This window comes from Tachysurus fulvidraco, chromosome 9, assembly GCF_022655615.1.
Source record: "Tachysurus fulvidraco isolate hzauxx_2018 chromosome 9, HZAU_PFXX_2.0, whole genome shotgun sequence".
Lineage (NCBI taxonomy): Eukaryota > Metazoa > Chordata > Actinopteri > Siluriformes > Bagridae > Tachysurus > Tachysurus fulvidraco.
The window spans coordinates 18,319,109-18,345,894 of NC_062526.1; the positions used below are offsets into that span (position 1 = coordinate 18,319,109).

At 37.9% G+C, this 26,786-nt stretch overlaps 2 protein-coding genes across 2 annotated transcripts in view; both read left to right on the forward strand.

The window, feature by feature from the left end:
• LOC125138474 (E3 ubiquitin-protein ligase rnf213-alpha-like) overlaps nt 1-19,574 on the forward strand; it is a 102,648-nt gene extending 83,074 nt beyond the window's left edge. Inside the window, 3 exon segments of the mRNA XM_047818693.1 lie at nt 17,842-17,931; nt 18,265-18,434; nt 19,011-19,574. Coding sequence (XP_047674649.1) covers nt 17,842-17,931; nt 18,265-18,434; nt 19,011-19,176 — 426 coding nt within the window. The 3' untranslated portion in view covers nt 19,177-19,574.
• A 958-nt stretch (nt 19,575-20,532) lies between these two features.
• Nucleotides 20,533-25,531, forward strand: tal2 (T-cell acute lymphocytic leukemia 2). The gene is made up of 2 exons (XM_027168183.2): nt 20,533-23,667; nt 24,279-25,531. The coding sequence occupies exon 2, from the start codon at nt 24,280-24,282 to the stop codon at nt 24,589-24,591; it is 312 nt and encodes a 103-aa protein (XP_027023984.1). The 5' UTR covers nt 20,533-23,667; nt 24,279; the 3' UTR covers nt 24,592-25,531.
• Nucleotides 25,532-26,786: the final 1,255 nt, after the last annotated feature.

Sequence of the window (26,786 nt, forward strand, 5' to 3'; positions counted from 1 at the left end):
TGATTCATCAGACCAGGCCTCCTTCCTTTGCTGCTCCATGGTCCAGTTTTGATGTGTCCAGTTCTTCTTCCACTGTAGGAGCTTTGGGTGATTTAAAGGAGTCAGCATGGTCACACTGATGCTCTACAACTGCATATACTGTGATGCTCTGTGTGATCTGACTCCTTTCTATAAAAACCAGCAGTCACTTTTTACTACAGTTTTACCTACAGTAGCTTTCTGTGGGATCCGACCAGATAGACTAGCCTTCACTCCTCCATGATTCTTGGGCTCCATGACCATCTTTGTGTTCATCAATTACTTTACCTGTCAGTGGGTTTAATGTTGACCGATGGCTGATCGATGTATATGTTTTTATATGTATTGTCATTGGACTTGCCTTGACTTTAATTAAGATATATATTTAATTTATATATTTATATTTTATCATTTTTATGTTTTTTCTGCTCTATTTTCTAGCTATCAGGGGCAGGTATCTGTTCTGTCAACAAGTGGAGACCAGACAAAGTCATGGACTCGTCATTTCCCATTTAGCTGGGCTTTAAAAGAGAGATTTGAGGAGATTTGGTCATGTGTCATCAATCTGAAAGGTAATACATGATGTTTGAGCTGCCTGAAACACTGATGTTTTTTCTTTACATTATTGTACAATACAAAAAATACAATACAGTATTTGAACCTTACAGTACGCTATTTAAATGATATTAATTACATTGGTGAAATTTCATGGGGTAAAATTGATAAGACATACCGAAGGCTGTGTGAATTGTGAATGTGGATTTATTAAACAAAACCTAATAAGATTGAAGCACGATTTGCACAGATAAAACTAAATGCAAACCCTCTAGAAATCATGGCAAAAAGAAATGTGTATTTATAACAGCAAGAACATGTTTACTGGTGTAACTGAATGTTTAGATTTTCAGCGTTTACTGCTATTTATAGGTAGATATGTGTAACGACATAGAGCATAGCACATTTTGTATCATACCCCCAGTTTTTAAGGATGTAGAAATATTGGAACACTGTTTTTTTGCACAGGTATGTCCTGTTAGATTATTGTTTAGACAGTAACTAGCTACATCAACACTTAGAAATATTTTTGGCCTGTCCATGGGAGAAAAGCAAGCCATTTTGAAGCAAGAGAATAAGTTAGAGGCATTGCACATTCCTCATAGTCATTGCAACAATCTGTAACAAACTGAAAAACATAACAACTGGTGTTCTAAGCAACAGCAGAAATGAAAAACTGGAGATATGGGATGAAATCCCCAAAATCAAGAGTCCAGTGAAGTCACAATACACTATTGGGAGAAGACTTCAAGAGCAGAAAAATAAAAGGGCAATAAAAGATGGAAACCACTGATCAGCAGTGAGAATCAGAAGAGCAGACTGGATTGTGCTGAGATGAGACACAAAGGTTGTTCATCAGGAATAGTCTTGTAGCAAGACAATGATCGAAAATACATTGCCTATTCAACAGGGACTTCATCAGAGGGAAAGTGGAAGGTTTTAGACTGACCATAAGTCAACTGATCAGCATTTCACATACTGAAGAGGAGTGTAAGAACCACGATTACCATTTAAAGTGACCACTTGGGTGCTAGCAATTGTAACAATACCAAGACAAGGTGTACGTGACCATGATTAACATTTAAAGACATCAGCTAGACAACAAGGTGTAGCCCAACCATTTGGGAGACATTCAGTTCTTACACTCAATACACATTCAAAGCGGAACTTCATTTAAATTACCAAAAGGGAAAACTGTATATAAGGCTTGAGCAGAATTTGCTCATTGTTCTTACTGACTCCGATGAACCCAAAGTACGTCATGTATTTTGTCACTGCTTGCTGGAATAAACTTCTTGTTCTTCATTAAGATCTTCAATATCATCATCTTATTTTTACACTACGCATTTTTTATTTCTTACAGGAGCAAAAGCAAAGTGATATTTACTTTAATTTACCGTATCAAACCTATCTGTTCCTTTCCTTAAATAAGCAAAGAAAGGTAAAGTGTGGGTGCTACTGATACCAGGAAAGTTCTGTGTTTTATGTCCTTTACCACGTTTAGATGTGAATACCAGGAAATAAAATCTGAAATTCCAAACAATCCCGGATTTCTTTGTAACCAATGTGACTGATTTTTTTTTTCAACACAAGTGTTAATCCAAGTATGTAATGAAGAATTTCCATGTATGTACATCTTCACTCAGTCATATATACTCTCCTAGGACCATGTGTTAAGCCTTCTAAAAGGTACTTTGAGAAGTTTGAAGAACTGATACCTCTCCCCTGGATTAAAAGCATCACACAAGGCCATAAGCTGTTTGCTCTGTTTTCTGAAGATCTTGTAAACATCTCAATGCCATCATGTCCACATGAACTAAATAAGGTAAGTGAAGAAGGAAGTATTTTCTGAGGTATTCAGAAAAATTAGGAGCAATAAAAAAATTCTACTGAGTTGATTCGTTGACTTAATGTTGCATAATTATAGATGGCCACAAGCCAGTTGCTTGTTGCTTGTATAGATCAATCTCGTGGTGGTATAATACCACTGGTATTAACCAAATAAATTACCAAATTCTAAAAATGAGGAATAACAATGTATTATGGTTATATTTCCTACTTTATACATAAATGGAAAAAGTAATGATTTAAAGTGACAAGCTATACTGAGAGAGTTTTTATGGAGGTCTCCCAGTGTCTGTAGGTTTCATTTGTGTTCTTTGGTTTTATTCTCGTTTTCAGTATATTTGCTAAAACTGTTCTGTTCTGCAGTCTTTTTCAGATACACTCACTAGACTCACACCACGTCTCTATCACAATTTAACGGGAAAAGATCCTGACTCTGTTCCTCTGCCATGGCTGTATGTAGTTAATAAGTATATGCATGACAACCATCAGCTTCTCTACACTTTATTTTCCCAAAACATGGATGTGGTCACTGCTGGGGAAGCAACTGAGGTAAGATTTATTTTTGTTTGAGTTTCATTTTTGCCATTCAGAAGTCAATCCACATCAGAAGAACACAATCATATACACTTGATGTATATTAATATATTGTTATTTTGAAGGCACTCAGCCAGGTTCTTCAGGGCCTTCAACCAAAAGAAAATGAGTTGAAAGATTTTGTCAGCTGCCAGGAGTGGCTAAAGAAAGTGAAGTCCCTGTCTGTGACTGTTGACTTGATACTTTCAGAGGACTCGGTGATATCATGTCATGCTGAAAATGCAGAAATGCTAATCACAAAAGTCAGGTATGTTCTGACATTCATTTAATACTTAAAGACAAATGAAAGACATATTAACAGGGGTTTTACTTACATGACATTTATGATCTCTTTTTCTGTTAACCAGCTATATGATATTACAAAAACTGGCACTGGATCATATTCCGATTTAAGGGTCTGCAGTCAGGATTTAATAGAGAAATTACAAACATCATTATTCAGATCTCAGACCTAACTCCAGACTTATTCATGAGCTGATGTTTTGGATAACATGCTATTTTACATAGAATAATGAATAATGTTTTATTTTTGTTGATTAAAATTGCTTGTGAAACCTATTTAAATGAATCCCAGGGTTCAAGTCAACTTTCTTCAGTCGACAATAGAAATAATTAGAATAGCATCATGTGATAAGTTCATGGTGTGAGGACTGTACCATTTGACCCATTCAATTTTTTAACTGTTGCTTATGGTGTAACTAAGTTACACCATAAGCAACACCTCGAAATATCAAGTTGCATAATACTGAAGTTACAGACATTTATTGCACACACAGAAAAAAACAGCTCACTGATACCTGTTTCATATTTCAGACTTATTTGGCAAAGTAGCTGGATAATCTATCTACTGATGGACCACCTCCTACAAAATGAGCAGGAAATGGAAAAGAAATTGCTGATCATTCTTGTAAGAAACCTGTTGTTTGCGTGGAAGGTATGACAATTCTTTTCCATTCTTTTTAAGTTTAATAAATCATTATGTATTATTAATGATCATCCTGTAAATAACCCTCAATGTTATATTTGTGCAGAAACTAAACTCAGAAGAAGGGAAACAGATGGAATTTGTGATTGATCAAGTCATCCTGACTCTGGCTAAATGTAGCAAGAATGCTTGTAATGTGTTTAAGTGAGTCTGTCAGATGAGAACAACAACAAACGTTTCACTTTAACACACACAAACAACTGATATCAGTATAATGATGAGTAATGTGTCTGTGCAGCTAAATATCTTAAATAACTTGAAGCTATGAGGAAAAACTATTGAGTCTGTACTGTATCGATCTTCACATTTAGCCATTTATATGTTTGAATTTATCGACTTTTTTACTGAGGTGTCAGTTTATAAGCATGTTGCATCAACCTGGAATCCACTGGTCCATGTTACAAGGAATTAAAGTCTTTATGCATCAATCAGCCTTAACATTAAAACCACAGATTCACTGGTTGAAGTGAGGAACACTGATGATCTTGTTAGTGTCACCTGTCAGGGTCTGATGCATTACACAGCAAGTGAAAAGTCAGTTCTTGAAGTCGATGTATTGGAAGCAGGAAAAATTAGTACGTGTATGAATCTGAGTGACTTTATCACGGGCTAAACTGTGATTTGTAGTCGTTTGGGTCAGAGATTCTCCAAAACAGCAGGTGCTGTGGAATGTTAATGGTACCTTTAGGGTTAGATGCAAAATGCTCAATAAAGGTACAAGGATGTGTGTGTAGTGAAGGCCAGTTCATCTGGTCTGATCCTACATTAAAGCTTCTGTAGCACAAACTGCTGAAAAGGTTTCCTGAAAACCTTGAGTCCTGGAGTTCATGGCCTCTTTCAGCAGGATGCTGCTACCTGACACACTTAATAAACCCTTCAGGAACAGTTTGAAGAACATCTTAATTTGATCCAGCATCTGTTGGATGTGCCCAACAAACAAGTTCAAGTTAAGTCCAAAAGAATCTGCTGCTAAAGTCTTAATCTCAGATACCACAGCACACCATCAGAGGTCTGTGGACTCCATGCCTCAATGACTCGGAGCTGTTTTGGCTCTACAAAATGGAACTGTACAATAGGCAGGTGGTTTTAATGTTATGGCTGATCAGTGTATAAATAATATTAGGGTAATTAATAAAAATTTTTTCTCCACAAATTTTCAGCTTTTACTGAATTATGTAACATTAAGTTTGAGAGAACTTCAAGAACGACAGGTTATTAAATGTCAATTGCCTCAGTGACTGACCAGTGTACATTGTACAATAGACAACTGACAATTGTAAGAGGTCACTTGTAAACATATATAATAATTAAAGTTTAGAAAGCTACTGTAAAACTTATATTCTCTTATGTCAGAGTCGTATGTGGCTACTGTGATAAAGACTTCACAGAGGACAACACAGCTGAGGTGGAATGTGGACACATGTTTCACATTTCTTGTTTAAAGGACCATGAAGACTCACAGTGTAGGAAATGCAAAACACCGATCAGTAAAGACTACAAACCTTGTGGAGTTGTGGCCAAGTAAGAATATCTCAATTAAATGTTTATCATTTTATTCTTGCAGAAAGAAATTCAAAAATTCTAACCTTTAGAAACTTCTAAGTGTACACTTCTTTCTGTTTTACCAGAGACACCTTTCTGAAAGTGAACCGATTTAGAAGAAAGTGCAATTCCTTCTTCGTGGAGTTCATGTGGAACTTTATCAGTAGCAAAGAGCAGCTGACTGACAACGTACTGAACAAACTCATGGACTATGTAAGATGTAGCCCATCTACAGAAGGTAATGATTTAAGAACTTGTAATGAAATGTAGTTTGTGTACAGTGTGTGAATTAATCAGTATTTTATATCAAAATGTCCTGAAATATATAAAAAAAATATATATATGACTGAATTAGACAAAATACTACCTGCAGTAGTGAAAATGGTCTTCAGATTTATGCTACATAAAGAAAATAAACAAATAAACAGTATTAAAATGAATAAGAATGAATAACCTTAATGTAAAAGATTGTTTCTTCTTAAGTGATATGAACATATTTCTATAGCTACAAGTGGGAGGTCCACATTACAGCAGTACATGAACCCAGACCCGGCTGTCCAGTCTCTCGTACTCAAGATCCTACTGAAATGCGGGTATTGTGTTCATTTGGATCTCTGCTCGTAGAATAGTTGTCCAGCATTAGAGAGTAAAAGTAAAACGTGATGCAGTGGATCTTATAATTGTGAATACTGACCTCTAATTGAATGGCAGTGGTTTTCTTGCAGTATGTTTAAGAGAATATATTAAGCTATACCAATATAATGTTCTTACTTTTGACCAATCAGAATCTAGAATTTGTTAGCATTGTGATATTTGTATCATCATGCTATTATTTTTAAGTGAAATCACCTAATCACCTAAAATTAAGAGCTGGTGTTTGTTTGTTTTTTGGGGGGGCCAGAATGGAGGAAACAGCACCTCAGCTCCAGATGTTCATTAAAGAGGCTGTGAAATCAAACGAGAGGAACGCTGATGAAATCTACTTCATGGTGGTGCGCAGCATCGAGGTCAGCACTGTCTCTCGAATTGCTCCAAGGCGTTATAATATAAAACTCTTCTAGCAGCTATTATAAATCAGATTAATCTGTGTAAAGTGCTTGTAGGATGATCAAGAGCATTAGTGAAACCAACATAGCAAATATAAAGTCATGGAAGTAACACAAATCCTGTTGTCATCCCACTAATGCAGCACATAGAATAGCACTTGATCCAACACATCATGCCATTTTACAATGGCCATGCATCAGTGTGAAACATCCAAACAACAACATTGAAAAAGCTTAGATTTATTCAGCTTAATATTCTGTTTTATAAACTGTACTTATTAAAATATTCTGCAGGATCACATCCGCTTTTCCAGTCAAGGATGTCTCATAAACAAGGCAGTCAAATGTCTTGGTACCTGTGTGTTTATCGAGTCTGACCAGAACATGATTTCTGAGGATCTACACACCATCGCAAAACTGCGGTTTGCCATCACGGTTGCATCTGAGGCCATCAGGATTGTACTGTGTGAAGGTCCTTCAAAATATTTACTTTCAGAATACAACCTCTATATGTTCTTTTTAATGTGACTTTTTCTGTCCTTGCACACATTCACATGGACGTGATTTTTGTGTGAAAGCCACACAAAGTTTAGACCATTTAGTTGCTATATTCTAATGTAACCTACGTTTCTTTCATTCCTTATCTCATTCACGTCAATAAAATGAACTGTTCCAGTTACTTTGACACTCTCATTCACAAGCACAGTGCAGTTAAAAAATGTGTGTACTGTATGAGCAGCTCCACACACACATGAAAAGGCACACACATTACTTTCGTTAGCACTACAACATCATCCTCCACATTTTAAAGTTTCTTCTAGCTATTTTTTACCCAAATTTAGAAGTAGCTTTTAGAGACTGGAAACAAGTAAATTAATACATAGTAACAGACTAAACGTTACAGTTTCTTTAACCCAATAGAGATTTTTAGGGCTATTGGAGACTTTTATTTTGAAATAATTACAGTAGAAAATAATTAATAGTGTTGTTTTACAGGAGCTTTACCAAGGCATTAGCATGTGGTGGTGGTCATTTCTGAAACTTTTTTGAGGGTTAATGGAAAACCCCTGTTCATTTTTGTGTTTATACTTTAGAGGTCACAGATGATGCTGAAGAGTGCAGACATCTCCTACAACGCTTGAAACAGCTTTTGTCTGACACGGACAATCCGTGGATACAGATATTCCTTTTACGCAACATCTGTGAGACACATGGATTCAGCCTGGTCCATCAACTGGGACAGAGTGAGAGGTTTCAGTGGACTATACCGAGTGAGGTGTTAGAAGAACAGGTACAAATCTGCACATTCTTCTCCAGAAATTCATCAGATGTGAAGTTGGGAATGAATTAACATGATGTTATGAAGGAACAAATGAACAGCATACACAACATACATTTTTGTCTTTCAGTCATGATTATTAAATTGAATGTAAGTTTATTTTTGATAAATAATCTGTACATTTCGAAACATTTTTTATTGTAAAGCTGTAATTTTATTCTCAATGTAACAATTTAACAGGACTCTACACGAGCAGTGGATCAGTTCCTGATGTATGGACAAATGTATGAGAAGATAGTCGTAGACTCGTTCAGAGCTTTAAAAGAGCCTTCACATGAGATTGCACAGGTTTGGACTTAAATAATAATAGTAATTATAGTAATAATCTAAATTATTAGTTTTGTTTCTATTGTTTGTGTAGAAAATAATTAGTGATGGTTATCTTTGTGTATATGTGCTGATGTGCTGTTTGAAAATAACCGGACTATATACATCATGATGTGTTTGATTTACCAGGAGTTTGAAGGCAGAGCATGTTTCCGGGTGTGTATGGCATTAGCTGCATTCAGGCAGCTCACACAGAACACAGCTTCAGCCGACAGTACAGGCTCTCTGGTGAGAAGTGTTCATACACTTAGAATTCTTTATTTTTTTTTACTTACATCAGTGCATGATGATTGACTACAGAGTCTTCTGCCATGACTCTGCATTAATCATCAGGAGTATTAATATGATAACTATATATCTAAACTGGAGTTTCTTATGTCGTTGCATGTCTTTGCTGCATAGTTCAAGCCATTTATAATGTGAATGAAGCACAACATATGATCTGAGTATTAGGGAACTTGACTAATGATCTTATAGACTCTACATCACACACACTCCTCTGTAACTCATTTTAGATCACGAAGATGAAGATGAAGTCAAACGCAGACACCAGCTGGGGTCAGCTTGTTAAAATCTCTCAATCAGAGCTTGGGGATTGCAGTCTGTCACAGATTATCTTACACACTGCCCTAGTAGCACACATTTCTACAGCACCAGAGATGAAACTGATAAATGCTCTGTGCTTCAGTCCAGGAAACTGCAAGGTCGGTACTTTACAGAGTAATTTCGTCAGTTGTTTTAAAGTTTTGTGGCTAATTACCTGTCAGTGCAAAGTTCAGGTTTTGAGATCTTCTACATTATGTGAGAAAGTGATGATCTTCATACAGTGAGTCCTGTCAGTTAGACACTATTTTTGTTAAAAAAAACAAAACAAAAATCACTGTTTATTGTCTGGGTTAACACCAACAAATCTCAAGAGCAGAATTTGTCATCTCTTACACTAGCTCTTATACCTGAGCACCTTGATCTTTTGAGCTTTAAAAACCAGAGGCATGTTGTAGTGAATTACTAACACTAGAGTTAGCAGTCAAATAGAAACACTAAACATTCAACTGGGTTATTTACACATAAGGGTTAAAATGCCTAAAAACTAACCATCTGACCAAAACCATCAAGGCTCAATAGAATAATACATTAGGACAAAAATACATTTCTAAATATTCACTATAAGTTCAAATAAATTAATTAAAATAAACTGATTTAATGTACAAGTCTTCAAAAATATCCTGTAGCAGCAGCACAAATTACATTATAGTGAAAAACTGATGGATTTACGGAACTCAATATTTTCCCAAAAACCAGAGTCAGACAGACAGAGAATCAGAAATACACATTCCTACAATATCCAGTCTAGCTAATATTGGGGTTCGAGGGTGTAAGCAGTGATTGCACAGTGTGGTTCTGGTGGAATAAAACAGCAGTGAGGAATACAGCTTGCTCGAAACACTTCTGTAAAGCCTACATTGATAATGTTTCCTTTTCTCCTCAAACATACACTTTTCTGTTGTACAGGATTCCTTCATCCCAACTATGCCTAACTCAGTAAATGAAATAAAAGTCTGGATTAAAAACTTTAAATCCGAAGCTCAAGCAGAAAATCTGAAGATATGGGGTAAGGTTTCTATCTGCTTTAATTGATGTATCCAAATCCATATTATATTTATAAAGTGCACACTACACTATGTTTATAATGTGTGTCCGATGCCCCGTTATGGAGCGGTAGCTGTGTGATGGGCAGTCAGAAGTGATTAACATCTCAATGTGAGGTGCTATGTGAGGTCCAATTTTTCCTCGTTTTTCAGTCATTGAATTAATAAGTTTGTATTTTAATGGAATCTGTGCTCAACTACGCTCCCTGTCTTCTCACTATTTAAGCTGATTTTGGACTTCAAGGGTGTTCCTTGTCTTCATTTCCTGTATCAGAACTCAATGCTCCTCATGTTCACAGTAGTTTCTTTTTCCTTCTATGAATGAATTTTCTTTCTCCCCAGTGTGTGTTTGTGGAGAACCTGTTTTAATTGGCAATGTGAGTATCGACTTCATCTCTCAAATACTGCTTTTGAAATTTGCTCATATTTCATCTTGTACTGTAATAACACCATGAATTATTGTTTGCTTTTAACCTAGTGTGGGAGACCATATGTAACATCAGTGTGTGCTAACTGTGGCAGTAAAGTTGGTGGTGAGAGACACATACCAGTAGAAGGTTTCACAGAGTTCAGGTAAATGTTAAATGCATGAATATAAAGAGCTTTAGTTTGCAGTACTCAGCTTAATACCAGAATTGATCCAAAACACCCATGATGTTTACCTAATGCCATGCGCCAAATGCTTTTTAACAACAACTTTATGAAAACTAAGAATTAAAAAACATTTGCATTTTATGAGTGATTGCATCTGGTGATTTTAGTAATTTTATAATTTTTATTTGGTTTAATTACAAGGGCTCTTTTGTTGAAATAAGTAATGTACAGGGCAGCGGAAGAGGTCACAACCTCGGTGATCCTAGCAGACGGAAGGAGCAGGTTGGAGAGAGAAGTCTTTATGGCGCTAACCTCCACTTGGTGCGAGCTTTAATACACTCCTCCATGATCTGGGGTACAACTGAACACACTGAGGTATGTTCCAAATTAAAATAAAAATAGGTATACAACTGTTCTAAAAAAAAAAAAGTTCTACAAAATAACCAAGGACCCACAAATATTTAAGTTGTAATCAAATGATTATTAGAGGGTTAATTAGCTAGTTTATCATTTAGCAAATGGTTTAATGGTTAATTTCGTAGTGCTGGTGGTTTTAACAGGAGATGTTGAACTGTGTGATGTTCCTGTGTTGGTGTTGTTCAGGATGTTCAGAATCTCACGGAGATGCCACAAGGAGCACTGAATATCAGGAAGCACCTCTTTGACCACCTTCAGAAGGACATTGAGCTGCTCGCCCAAGCTTTAGGAAAGAGTGAGCAAGATGCTGAGATGACCGTCCACTTGTTTCTGAGGTTCATCTTGGAGAGCTCCTCTGGTAATATCTCATGTTTCTCTGCTCGCCATTATTTTTTTAATGAACATAATTGTTGCATCAGTGCCCATTAGGAGAAGTCTCCATCTCTACACTGCAGGAGAACTACAGTAATTTATAATATTATTGGTAATGAGTTAGTAAATCAGAAGAACCAGTGCTGTGAAGAAACTTTGAGATGAACCAGACGTCATAGAAACAGCAAACTGAAGCTCATCTGAGACCTGGTTATTCATTAGAGAACAGACCACTGACTTTTGACAAATAAAAAGGTTTCTTCATAACAAAATAAAGACTGAAGGATTTCTGGCTGTCCCAGGCTGTAATATCATAACATAACAAATTCCTGACATGGTGGATTTTAGTATTGCTTATGATATCTCACATAGACAGTGTATCTCCATATAAAGCTAATACAATCCAAGTAGGGGGTTTTTAATCTCAGTATTTGAAAGGACAAAAACTTGTAACTGTGTGCTGCTCTCATTCAGAGCCGAACCTTCAGATCCAAATAACAGACAGTGAGGAAAAACGGGAGGAATGGGAGAAAGTCATTCACCAAAGACTTCAGGCCTTCTTTCAGGTAAAATTTCACTTTCACTTTGAGTCTAAGACTGAACTTAGTTTACTTTTTTACCAGATGGTTATCAGAGTGCTTTTTTATTTTTATTTACAAACCCTTTATGATAAACAATATTATTGCAATTGAACAATCTTTTGATTTGAATCTTAATATAATTTGTGATGTTTCTGAAGAATTTTGAGACACAGCTATTGGAGGTTCAGAGTAATATGCTGAGGTTGGCAGGCCTGGGTACTTTGGAAAAGATGATCTACAGTAAGGAGCCAGCACTGACGGACCTGCCTACCTCTGGATTGTTCAACCTTCCGATCATGTGGAGCTTCACACAGAGGATGACCATCCAGCGCTTCAGTCACTTAATTGAGCAGGAAGATGAAAGGAAAAATGTTCCTCTTCTCTCAGAACTCCTAAAAAGCGTACGAGTTTTATGATTATAGTGATTATAATTTGTTCACACATCATTCATACAACTCTGCATATAGAGAAAGTAGCTGACCGTTACTATGATGCAGCTGTGGCTCCTGATTGGTTGGAATAAAACCCTGCAGTCTATTGCAGAGAAGATTGAACACCACATGAGCCATTTATATTTATTTTTGTATTTACAGCATGTTCACATTGGACACATCAGATATCTCCCTCAGGTTCTGAGCCTTCAGCAGAAACTGATGTGCTATTTTATGAATCTGGATCTGCAGTGTTACAATAATGTGCCTATTAACACCTTCAGGAAGGAGAATGTGGCAGGTGAGATGGATGTAAACTGATGTGGATCGTTGTCTTTGATATGTACACACACAATGGGGCAAGAATCTGTGTTAACATATTTCTATAAAACATTTTACAGTTAATGAAGAGAATTGTAGAGAGTGATTCGTTTAGGTTTGTTATTAGTAATTACTGTTGTACTATGTTTTTAATGATCTTGTCTTTTTTTTCTTCTTTAGATCATGAACAACAGGACTTCAGCGAAAGTGCTGAAATTATGAAGCTGTTATGGAAACATTTAACGGCAATTAATTGTAAGATTTTTTTTTAAAATTTCATCTTTGCACCACTGTAAGAGTAAATCTATGAAATAGGTCCAGGTGTGTTGTATACGTGTATACACCGGCTAGAAAATGACCTGAGAATGTGTTAAATCATCATGACATTGGTTTTTTTAGACCCACAGGTAACAGCCGAGCTGAAGGCAAAAGATGACTTAACGATCCTGGACCTCCTACCAACAGAAGGCTCCGTGGCTCAGATTATAACAAAGTACCTCGTACAGATGCACAACAAGTGCATAGAAAAGACCAACCCGACGGCAGACAGGTACACTGTTACATCTGCACTGGAACTCACACTGTGTGTGTAACAGAAAAGGAGTACGTTCTAGAAGAGAATAGTTTTGATGCTTTTCACCACTAGGGGTAAATTAAACACCTTATTATAGACCAGTTTTACTGTGATCCAAATCACCCTGAATCTACACAATTAATTTAATTCAATAGCTCTTTTCTGTTTGTTTGAAACAATATTCTAGTCGATTCTTTGTTGTTCTTTCTTTTTTAAATAAGATTTTAGGTAGTTTGATATTGTCATGATTCAGCTCGGACTTTGGCCATGTGCAGTTTTGTTTGTTTCTCGTCACGTGTCTGCCCCGCCTTCGTCTGCTCCTTCCTGTCACCACACCTGCTCCTCATTGTGTCATGATTGTCTTGTGTATTTAATTGTGCCGCGTTGCCTTGTGCTGACTGTTGTCCTGTCTTGTCTTCAGTCTGTGTCATGTTTCGTGTTCCCTTTGTTATTAAACCCTGTTTTGTTCTGCTATCCTGCGTCTGGGTCTGCTTCCTGCCCCCGTCATGACAGATATTATATTAGTAGTTTGGTATTATAATAGTCATTATTCATCTTTATATTTCATTTCTGTTCAATAATTAAAATTCACTGCTGTCATTATAATTATGAACGTGGCACATTATAACATCATGGTAATGTTTTCCTATTTATTATTATTATTATTATTATTATTATTATCATCATCATCATCATCATTGTTTCTTTGTTTAAGGGTGATCACTGCTCAGGAGCTCAAGCCTTCCCATGTCATCACTTGTGTTCCTGAGCAAGACTTCCTCACTATTGCCATTTCAAACATCGACCACATGGTGTACGAGGACGGTAAACAGAGCACCAACTATAACTTTCAAACTGTGGAGCGGCAGATAATAGATCGATTCTTCAAAGAGAAACCCATGATAAAAGTCACTGTAAGCAATTTTTAAAGCTGCTTTCAGGTTTCAGAAAATAAGATACAGTGCTGTGTAAAGTTTGATCACCCCACCATAAAGTTACTCAGTTTGCTTCAACATGGATCATTATCATTATCCAGTGTCACCTCCAGCACATGCTGAAAAAACCTAGCACAGGAACACATGACTGTTTTCTGCACCTACACTGAGACAAGTCATCAGGTGTGAATTCATTCTCTAGAACAGCAGCTTGGGATTATCTAGCAATAACTCATTCACAGGGACATGGAAGCTCCACATAAACAGATTAAAAAACATGTTTATTGTAGATATGGTGATATTTTCTGTAAGGAGATGTTTTTGTATCATGAGTGGTAGGACCCTCCAGTGTCAACGGAGTGTAAACGGATTTGTTGTTCTTTGATATTGATGTGAAATAATCAGAATAAATGTTTGGCATATTGTTGAGGTTTAGTTAAAAAGCTGTTTTATTATTCAGACTGTAACTGTTTACATTAGACTATTTTAATAATGTGGTTTTTTTTTCATCCCATCTCATTTTTCTCCTTCAGACACTTCCATTATTTAAACACGACACTGGAACAACGCTGCGTGCCTTTTTCAGAACAGTGCAGGACAAGCTGGTATGAAATGATAACCGCTCTACATTTAATGGTTCATGTTTTATTATAATAAAGAGAAGCACTATGACAGTCATGTCATTCTTTATTTATTGTTGTCTCTTGATGAATGTCTCTCAGCATTCATTTTCTACCGCTTATCCGAACTACCTCGGGTCATGGGGAGCCTGTGCCTATCTCAGGCGTCTCTCAGCATCCTAAACTAAATACTCTGAAAATAAGATTAAGTAACAAAGGTCATTTCACAGTAGAAGTGTTTATCTGACATTTTATTAAAAAACGTGGATGATAAAAATCATTATGCTCAAAAACGTTATTTATTTGTTGCCTCTTATTGAGTTTTTTTTGCCTCTAATTGAGTTTTTCCTCAACAGGAACCCTTGAAAACCAACGACAGGAACTGCATCATGAATGATTTCCAGTTTTTGAATGAGATTTCTGCAGCTCTCTCCACCCTGCGGATTGTTATTGGATTCCTGAAGCTGTCATTTCCTGCACCAGAGCAGAAGCTCATGGCGTATGTAAAGAAAGACCTGAAGCTGGACGACAGAGCACAGTCACTGAACTTGCAGGTGCAGCCCTTTTTTCTACACTTTTTCTACAGTGCTTTTTTTCTATGTTGGAAACTTCTTGATAACTTAAATTCTTGTATTGAATGACAGAAGTATTACAGTTTCTCTAGGTTTTTATTTATATAGTGCCCTAAACCATATACAATGTCACAAACCATCATTGGCTAGCAGACAGTCGATCTGCTGCCTGGCCTGGCTCTGGATTATCTCAGCTCTACTATATGACTATAAGTCTGTGTGCTACACTTCAGGTATACTTCATAATACAAGAGTAGCAGATATAAATGACAGTACTGTACATTTACACCAATTAGCTATAACATTAAAAGCACCTGCCTGGCATGGACTCCACAAGAGCTCTGAAGGTGTGCTGTGGTATCTGACACCAAGACACTAGCAGCAGATCCTTTAAGTCCTGTACATTGTAAGGTGGAGGCTCCATGTATCAGACTTTGTCCACTACATCCCATAAATCCTTGATTGGATTGAGATCTGGGGAATTTGGAAGTCAAGACCTTCAACTCTTTCTCATGTTCCTCAAACCATTCCTAAACCATGTTTCCTCAAACCATTCCTGAACCATGAGGACAGTGTCATTAGGGTACACTATTACCATGAAGGGGTGGACAATGCACTGCAACAATGTTTATTTAGGTGGTTTTCAGCAAAACCTAACTGCTCTTCATCCCAGGTGATTCATCCCCATGTCACGTTCTTGTGGTCTCCCTGTGCAACTCACTGATCTCCTCTTCAGACAATCTGCTGTCCTTTTCCTCACACTGCTAATCTGACACGCTCATTTTGATGTGTCCTTTATCCAGTGTTGTATAAAGTACTAGAAAGCAATACTTGAGTAGAAGTACAAGTATCGTACTAGAAAAAGACTTTGGTAGAAGTGAAAGTCACCTTTTAGAATATTACTCAAGTAAAAGTCTTAAATTATCTGATATTTACTGTACTTAAGTATCAAGTCATTTTCTGATATTTAATGTACTTAAGTATTTGAAGTAAAAGTGAAATTTCAGTGATTTTTCGGTAGGCATAAGTGCAGGGGCGGTTCTAGGATTTCATCGCCCTGAGTGAGAATTTAAAACAAGAGTTTTATATTATATATTATATGACTACATAGTAAGCCAAAAGTTATGGTATTATTAAATGGCAAAAGTGGACACCAACATTTTATGCATGATGTAATGATGCCAGTCTTGAATCAAATCAGTTCGTGTATGTGTGCATTCTCTACAAACAGTGTGTGCAATGAATGCAGTCATTAATAAACAAATATTCACAGGACAAAGACCAAATCAATAAATGTTATTTTATTTAGTATTGAATGGATTGTTTGCATTAATATTTTGTTTGTGCTACAACTTTGGTAATAAGAATAGTGAAATTTCACTGCTTTTGGTTGCCGTATTTGCAGCTTACATACGATTAACGTTATAGATAAACGCCCCAGCTCTGACTGCGCGTGCACGCTGCGCATGCCTGTGCGTCTCCGTAGAGCGTGCGGAGTTGCGTAATGCAATCTAGGAGCAGTGATTCGCCAAACCTCCCTTATTGCAGTCACACACATTTCTTCTGATTTTATTTTGTAGTAACGAGTAAAGAAGATGCTTAGTGGGAATATAGCGGAGTAAAAGTTTTATTTTATCTAGGAAATGTAGTGGAGTAAAAGTGAAAGTTGACAAATTTAAATAGCGAAGTAAAGTACAGATACGTGAAATTTCTACTTAAGTACAGTAACAAAGTATTTTTACTCCGTTAAATTACAACACTGCCTTTATCAAATCAGAAGAATTCATCCATTTTAATCTACACAGGCCCTTCAGGTGCTTGTTCAGTCTCCTGTCATCCTGGCAGGTCTACATGTGCAATTTAACCTCTAATGCAGCTGTGTGACTAGTTTTCAACCTTCTGTATTTCTCCCACACCACCCCATTGCTGCATTGCCTTCACTGGCTCCTCCCCCATGTAAGCGATGCGCACACACGCATGCCATCCACGTGATGTAAAGAAAATGTGATTCATCAGTCCAGGCCACCTTCTTCTACGTGCACCATGGTCCAGATCTGATTCTCACATGTCCAGTGGTGTACAGAAGACAGCATGGTCACTCTGACGCTCTGAAGCTACACAGCTCCATACACAGTGAGCTGTGATACTGTGATCTAACTCCTGTTGGTCCTGTATGGGATCGGAGCAGATGAGCTAGCCTTGACTCTACACACATCAATAAGCATTGGGAGTCCATGACCCTGTCTCTGGTTCATTGTCTGTCCTTCCATGGAGACTTTTAGTAGTTTCTCACCACTGATTAGCAGGAACACCCTAAAAGATCTGCTGCTTAGGAGAAACTTTGACCCAGACGTCTAGACATAACAATGTGAACCTTGTCAAAGTCTTACAAATGTAAAAGATTTCTACTCTTGCTGTAACAACAGTGACAGTGTTACTTACTTCACCTGTCACTGGTTTTACTCTTATGGCTGGTCAATGTTTTATTCTAAATTTTATTTGAGTTTCTATTTTGTTTCAGGTGCTGAGATCCAGCCAGGTGAAGCACATCCAGGATCTGTGGGAAGCATTATCACTGAGACAGTCATCACTGCTCATCAAGATGAATCAGGTAGAATTAACCATTCACTTTTCTATCATTGTACTGTAGGTGTTTTTTTTCTGTGAAGGCTGCATTTCTAAATTGTTTTTAGTGTCTGTCCTCATTATGTAGCACTGAATTGTTAACTCAAGTAATGTTCAATATGTTTATACTTTAAAGTCATTAGCAGTCAGAACAGCAGTTCTGTAGAATACTAACAGAATACTATCTATCTATTGGGTATTATCTGAATGTATAAGATTCTTTATAAATCTTTATTACTCTGAGTAATAAATTAATCTGAGTTTTCTGAACTTTGCAGAAGATTGTAACCGCTTAATTTTGTTTGTAACTTTTAACTAGAATCCCTTTATCATGATTGAGGATCGCAGTTTTCATGAGATGTTCACAGACGACCAGAATAATGAAAATAAGACAATTCTGGCAAACATCACTAACTTGGACGTCCTCATCACCGAGCTTCACTATGTGATCCTGAACATCAAGCTGAAAGATGTCCGTCCAAACTGGACGTGGGTGTTTTATTTTATTAAATGTTACACAACACAAGTAGCTGAGCAGAAAGTACTGAATGTGCAGAACATATTGAACACTAAATCACCAACATAAAACACACACTGTCCATGAATGAATTAGTGAATATTTGTCACATAACACGCCGGTCACTGAATCAGCCCCAGCCTCACTTCTCCTGTACTACTTTATTTTACACTAGTCAGTGATGCTGTTGTACTTTGTTTAAAAAAAAACTCCACAATAAACATCTGCTTTAAGGCTTAAGATTGTTAGCACAAATATTCTCATGTAGACACCAAAAATTAAACCTCATACGTGCTCCAGGAAAAACACTTGGACACTGACTTCATGAGACATGTGAACGTAGCTTTTTAATGATTAACAAATGCCAAGAGGTTTTTGATGTACTTGATGGGTGTAGTCTGTTTCAGGAAGCCCTCATAAATCACAAATAATGTTAGCTGAGGTACCGAGTCAGTGCTCTAGGATTAGGATTGCCAGTGTGAGATTTGAGTCAGCAGGCTGGATTTTATTGATCATTTTACTGTGTGATGTTTCTGTCCCCTGCACAGAGTTCTGGAAACATTTGAAGCCTTCCTGGAATACAGAGAGATCAACGAGAAGGCCGTCGACTGTCTGAGGGATCTTCAAAATATAGAGATGAGACACAGCATCGCTCTGTGGAAACTAGCAGTGCAGATCAAGAAAGGGATAAGACGGCGGATCTGTGTGAAGTGAAGCTGCAGTACACAGGCATCCACATAGTTAATCCACATAAATACTATAAAGCTTCATTTACTTTCTTCAACCTTAACTGTAATCAGAATTTCTTCTCTTTTCTTGCATGTGAATTAGAGCACAAACGAATAAGCACGGCGTTCTAAACGAACTTCAGTTTAATATTAATACTGTTTGTTATTAAAATAGTCATGGAAAAAAAAGTTTCTTTTTAGCTTCTAAGGGGATTTCAGTAGGGTTTATTTGTTGAGGATTATCATGAGAAATGTGTGATGGGTAAAGTCACTTTAAACTGGATCCCTGTGTTCTTTTTCTAATACGGTTATTATTAATTGGATTATTTCTGTTCTGAAGATCTATGTTCTATGATTTCTGGGCAATTAAAACATATAAAGTTCCACTGAGTGATTCAGTTATTTACAGTAACTGTTTAGACGTTTAACTGCTATTTAATCTAAACATTCTGAAGCAATGACTTTTCCTGGTGTGCGTGCGCGCGTGTGTGCGTGTGTGTGTGTGTGTGTGTGTGTGTGTGTGTGTGTGTGTGTGTGTGTGTGTGTGTGTGTGTGTGTGTGTGTGTGTGTGTGTGTGTGTGTGTGTGTGTGTGTGTAGGAAAGGTAGCAGTTAATTTTCGTCTCCTTATCTGTACCAGGCAGACACGGAGTGAGAGAGAGACAGAGAGGAAGACAGGAGATTGAGACAGACAGGGAGGAAGAGTTTGTGCTTATCAGAGAGAGCAGCAGTCTCACTTCAGGTCCTCGGAGGAATGAACCAGAACAACAGTTACTCCCATGGGACATCACAATCCCTCTCTTTTTCTCCTTCTCTCATTTCATTTCAACAATTTCTCATCCTTGGCATTGCCTGTGGGACTCTGTCTTATAATTAATACTACGAAACACTTCCTCAAAACCCTTCAATTCATCCTTTTCTTTCATTCTTATTATGCACTATTTTCTCTGTTTTTCTTTTGCAGTTTATACTCCTGCAAGTCTCTCTCTCTCTCTCTCTCTCTCTCTCTCTCGAAATGATTCCCACTGCTGTTCAGTTGAATGTGTGTTTACATTCCCCGCTCACTGTATCTGCTGAACAAAAGGCTTTAAATGGTAGAGTTGACAGTACAGTAATGACAATGCCTTTCTCGCTCTCTCTCTCTATCTCTCTCTCTCTCAGACTGTGAGAAACACACATGCTGTTTAAATCTGACCTTTTATTGTGTCTTTCATTCTCTGCTCACAAACCAATAGATTTAACAGCAGCTTGCAGGCTTTCCCACATATTTGTGTGTGTGTGTGTGTGTGTGTGTGTGTGTGTGTGTGTGTGTGTGTGTGTGTGTGTGTGTGTGTGTGTGTGTGTGTGTGTGTGTGTGTGTGTGTGTGTGTGTGTGTGTGTGTGTGTGTGTGTGTGTAGAATGGAGAAGTACAATTTTACTGCAGAGCTTTCCCTTATTTTTACTTTCCCTTATTTTCACACACACACCTGAAAATGCAGTCAGTTTGCTTAGACACAGCTTTCTACCTAAGTGTGATAATCTCATAGGTTGATCTCACAAGATATTTAGAATTACACAAAATGGATTCAGAGATCAGAGGACAAAACATTTCCTCCTCTATCACACCATCATCAGAACTCTTAGATATCTGTACATCTGACAGTGAAGGCACAAATCTGTGGAATGAAGTAAGTGTGTGTGTGTGTGTGTGTGTGTGTGTGTGTGTGTGTGTGTGTGTGTGTGTGTGTGTGTGTGTGTGTGTGTGTGTGTGTGTGTGGTACTTCAGTGAGTCTTTCACAACAGAAATAGCCCTTTACCTCAGTGATGGACCTTTACCTCAGAAATAGCCCTTTACCTCAGTGATGAGGTAAAGGTAAAGTGATGAGGACCTATAGCTCAGCAATAAACCTTTACCTCAGAAATAGCCCTTTACCTCAGTGATGGACCTTTACCTAAGTCGGGATTGAGTGCAAATATATTATTCTTTACATTTTTGGAGTATTAATGTTTTTACTTAAGTGGGTTATAATTGTGATCCATTTGTGGAACTTTTCAGCTCACAGTTTTGAGTTTATTAGGCTTTTGGTCTTGTGTGGACACGGTAAAAAGTTTTATTTGGCCCAATGTTTAAAAGGTATTTAAAACTTACTGAAGCAGTAACCCTGAGAACAGCACAATCCCCAGCACACCATTCCGTAGGATGTTGTAGATTAGAGGTTTCACAAGTAACAAAACTTAGTAGGACATCTTAAGATATTAACACTTTAATGGTTAGTTCAGGAATTAGCATCTCGGCTCTGTGGTGAATCCTCTAAAATTATTACTGATCACCATTTCATTTATAGCTTTCCCAAATCTTTCTTGACTTGAGAATTGGTGTAACTGGTGTAATATTAGCAGATGTCATACATCACCTTCTCTAAACTCAGATCCAAAGACAAAGACCATCAGGGCAAATCCTTTCCTTTTTTATTTTGAATGACTGTTCTGTTTTCTTGTTATGTATTGGATCGATGTTGTAGATCAGAGGTTTGACTTTTTCACTGAAGTTTGAAATGTGACTGTAGTGAGTGAGAGACAGAAGATGTGTGGAGTTTAACGAGGAGAACGATGAGCCATGTGTTTAGTAAAAGTTTATTTAAGCTCTAAATGGGTGGCGATGCAGGTGCTGTGTGTGTGTGTGTGTGTGTGTGTGTGTGTGTGTGTGTGTGTGTGTGTGTGTGTGTGTGTGAGAGAGAGAGGGAGAGAATACACTCTGCCTGCCCGCCATAATCCCATTATGCAAATCCCAGAAAATCCGAGAGACTTTTTACAAAAACACTCCAGCGCTTAGAGGAGAAAACACACACAATGTCTTCAGCTAGACAGACGCTTCAGATCTAAGAGGAGAGAGACTTCAAGAGAGGCAATGAAAGAAAGAGTGTGAGACAGAGTACGAAAGACAGACATCCAGAAGAAATATTGTAGTTTGCTGGAAAAACATTTTCCATAATGAGTCAATAGTTTATTTTAATTTGAACTGGTACTGAATGATCAATATTTATCAGTAATATCTTGTAGTGTGTGTGTGTGTGTGTGTGTGTGTGTGTGTGTGTGTGTGTGTGTGTGTGTGTGTGTGAGAGAGAGAGAGAGAGAGAGAGAGAGAGAGAGAGAGAGAGCTTTGCTTAAGTGTATTAAACATTCCTATTGATCATGTTACTGCTAAACTGCAGCTAGCTGCAATGTTCTATGTTGAATTAGCTGATTATTACAGCAGGTAGAAACCCAAATAACTAGCAAGTGGATGTGAGAGTACAGACTGAACCTGAACTTTTGAGTGAACCTGAAAATTTAATATCTTATTAAAGACTGTTCAAGGTTGAGAAATAAGAAAACCTTAAAATATTCTAAAAGCTGTTTCAGTCTATATGATCATAATAAAATGTCATCTTAAATAAAAAGCTTGAGAGAGAGAGAGACTATGCATCATCTTTTTTAAACCCTCAGGTTTGTGTGTATTTTTAAATAAGTGTGTAATTTATGTGTAGCCCTGTAGTCACACTAAAGGAGATTAACACACAGCTGATAAACCCTGAGTCTTACGCTCTCAAAGAGGATCTGCCAATCAGAAGCTGTGCTCAAGATGATGTCACAGTTCTCATTTAGTCTTTCACTGACAGAATTATTAGCAGGTGGACAGCAAGGGTACACACACACACACACACACAGCTTTGTGTTTCACTGGAAAACGTTTTAAAGCCAAAGTAATAAGATGTGTGTGAATGTGTGTTTACCTCAGACCTCTGTTCTCCTAAATCGTCTGTCACGTCCCTACAGTGCTGAGTGACGTCTTCATGTGGACTTGAATTAACTTTATAAACTGTATGGCTTTAACCACAGTTTTATTGATCACTGCTTCTAACCAAATAAACAAATTCTCAAAGGTGTCGTACCACAGTCTAGAAGCTCAACAGTGTTTACACTATAAACAGTATGAATGAAATGCTCGAGTGCTAATAGAACGTTCTCCACTGTGTGTGGAAACAGCATCATGTGGAGTCGAACAAAAAAGCGCCTTAAAACAGGATTAACACTTTATACTGGTTAAGCTATTTAAACCAGTTAAAGTGTTAAAATGGTAAACAGAGTTAACTGAGATTAAAGAGAAACAGCTGGAGACACGTGTGTTAATGTGTAGTGTAGTTACTGGCAGGTGGAAATGAGAGTGTGTGTGTAAGGAGTGTGTGTTTGTCTGGATGTATACAATACAGCTGTAAAATTCATACGCCTTCACTCGTACTGCCGTCCTCCCCCTCCTTCCCTCAGTATCTCCCCTCCCTCTCCATCTATTCTTTCTCTTCTCTGAGAGTATGTCTGAGTCACAGCTCTGAAGCTCACGGTGAGACGACATACTAACCCGCGTCTCTCTGAAGCTCACAGTGAGACGACACACTGACCGAGTCTCTCTGAAGCTCACAGTTTTGTGAACAGACTGTTTTTCTGAGACAGCAGACTGCCAGGTAAGAAATCCCAGATATCTAGTAAATTGTAACTATAGAAATATAGGGGTTTTTATATGATTTTATTATTTATTATTAAACCTGTTCTCATTTTTCCAGACGATGCTCAGAGCCTCTGATAATGTTACAGACAAATTCTGAGATCTTTTGTTCTAATTTTACAAACATAAATGGAGCTTCTGATGTGATATTAGAGATGTGAAGGTTGTTATCTGGACCCTGGAGCTGTTCTTTCACACAACATCTAGATCCTCTGGTGCAACTTCACAGACAATATCATGTCTGATGGGCAAATTCTGGAATCAGTTTTACAGATTAAATCTTGATCTGCTGACGTTCATGAAACAAAGAAATCTAGAACTTTATGAATTTACACGTGACCTTGAGCTTCTTTTCATTTAATGATGCAGAAAAACAACAGACTAATCTCTCAGTACAGTAATGACAATGCCCTCTCTCTCTCTCCCTCTCTCTCTCTCTCACCCACACTCTCTCTCTCTCTCTCTCTTTCTCTCTCTCTCACACACACACACTCTCTCTCTTTCTCTCTTTCTCACTCTCTCTCTCTCTCACTCTCTCTCTCTCTCTCTCTCTCTCTCTCTCTGCTCCAGCATGACGCGTAAGGTGCTCAGTAACACTCGTGAGCGCTGGCGTCAGCAGAGCGTTAACACAGCATTTGCGGAACTCAGAAAGCTCATCCCGACTCATCCTCCTGAAAAGAAGCTGAGCAAAAACGAGATCCTGAGACTGGCCATGCGGTACATCACCTTCTTGCTCACACTGCTGGAGAACCAGAGCGATGGAGCGACAGAGCACTCACCCTCCAGCCTCATCACGCTCATCACGGGAAACATGAGGAACCTGAGCTCACACACAGAAACACACTCACCTGGATCCAGCAGTGACAGTGCAGAGACCTGGTAGAACCACCAGCATGGCCTGGAAAACATAAAGAACCTAATCTGCACTGATGATACAGGATCTAGAGTTGGTGTATTTGTTTCACAGACCAGATCTAGATCATGTGTTGTGACTACACTAGAACCTTTAATACTTTCCAGAAGATCTCAGCATACCTTGCACAATCATCAGGATCATCTGCTAGGACTACAGACACAATCTAGAACCTTTAACATTATAAAGTCATTTTAATGAACATGGAACCACTGCTGTATATTTTACAGACACGATCTAGAACTTGTGCAGTTCTGTAGAAAACCTGGAACCTCACAAACACAACCTCTGTGTAGTCACTGAGTCTAGAAGCTCATGCGAATGCACACAGACTCTAGAAGCTCTTCACTACACACAGAGAGATTCTAGAACCCCAGTTTAATAAGGAGGAATCTAGACCCAGTGCTGGAACTGGACCTTCGACAGTCTGAAACTCTAACACACTGCTTTTTGTAAACTTTGTGGTAATGTTGCAGCTGCTTTGAAGAATGTTTCGAGAAATGCAAAATTCAGTAAGGTTTCTGATTGTCGAATCTACACCAGGTTTAAATCCGATCTGTGATCCGATCTGATCCTCCTGCATCATTTAGAACTTGGTATTTAGTATTTATGGCATTTATTTATTCTCATTATGGATTTTTTTGTATTAAAGAAAAAACTAGTTCTTTGATGACTTTTAAAAACATTTTCTTTGTAAAGCTAAATTATTTATTTGTATTTATTCCTCTTTCAGATTTAAGACCATTATCTTGATGACTCAGTAAATGATCATTATTTTTTAAATTATTTGTTAATTTATTGAACAGAAATAATTTTTTATCCAAAGATTGTTTATATTTCTGTGCAGTCTCTGTTCATACAGTGTTGTTGTCAATTTCTTATTTATTGGATCCGTGTAGGACTTTTTCTTATTAAAATATCAACACAAACATTCTGAAAGTTTATTCATTCATTTTCTCCCGCTTATTCGAACTACCTCGGGTCACGGGGAGCCTGTGCCTATCTCAGGCGTCATCGGGCATCAAGGCAGGATAGATAGATTGATAGGATTGATTGGCATCTCTGGAAAATTGTCCGTAGTGTGTCAGTGTGTGAGTGAATGAGAGAGTGTATGTGTGTGTGTGTGCCCTGCGATGGGTTGGCACTCTGTCCAGGATACACCATGCATGTCTTTGGACCGGGGGAGGAAACCAGAGTACCCGGAGGAAACCCCCAAGGCACGAGGAGAACATGCAAACTCCACACACACACAAGGTGGAGGCGGGAATTCGAACCCTGACCCTGGAGGTGTGAGGCGAACGTGCTAACCACTAAGCCACCGTGCCCCCATTCTGAAAGTTGTGCGAGTTTATTACACACTACACACTCAGTAACAGATTCTGTAAGAGAAACACAATGACGTGGGTCATGTGGGAGTAAAGATGGGTGATGAGGCAATGGTAGAGGAGTCTCTGCAGGCCTGAAAATATAAAAAAAATACAAATATTTACCTGGTAGTAAACGGAAAACCCTCATCAAAGTGTGTGTGTGTGTGTGTGTGTGTGTGTGTGTGTGTGTGTGTGTGTGTGTGTGTGTGTGTTTAGCAGTGTTTATTGGCTCTGATGGTCATTTAAGAGGTGTGTGACCATAGCGATGACCCCTGTTATGGTCATTTGAGAGTCAGGTTTCTATGGCGATGGCCTTTGTGCTGTCATTTAGGAGATGTGTGACCATGGCGATGAGCTGTGTGATGACCGAAGTGCCCTGAGAGCAGACAGAGAAAGCACAGCTTAACTTATCACCTAAAGGTCAGAGGTCACACTCAAGTCAGGACTGACCGTGTGTGTATGTGTGTGTAAAAAACCTCAAGCCAATTTTTTTTTTTTGCTGTTGTAGTTTTTTTGTCTGTCGTTTAACACCAGTGACAAAAGTTTGGACTTTTCTGAGTAAGTAGATGATGATGGTGGTTTTTATTTAAATCCTTATTAAAGAAAACTGTAATGTTCTGTTTCTCAGTCAGCCATCAGCTTCACCTCCCAGCAGAACAGTCCAGGTTCCTCAAAGCTGCTGATATATGAAGAGCTCCAGTTTTCCTCAAGGGAAGATTTAAACACCACTTTTAAACACTAGAAACTGTAAATTTTACTAAAGTATAAACTCTGGATGTGTTATTTCATAGATTTCAT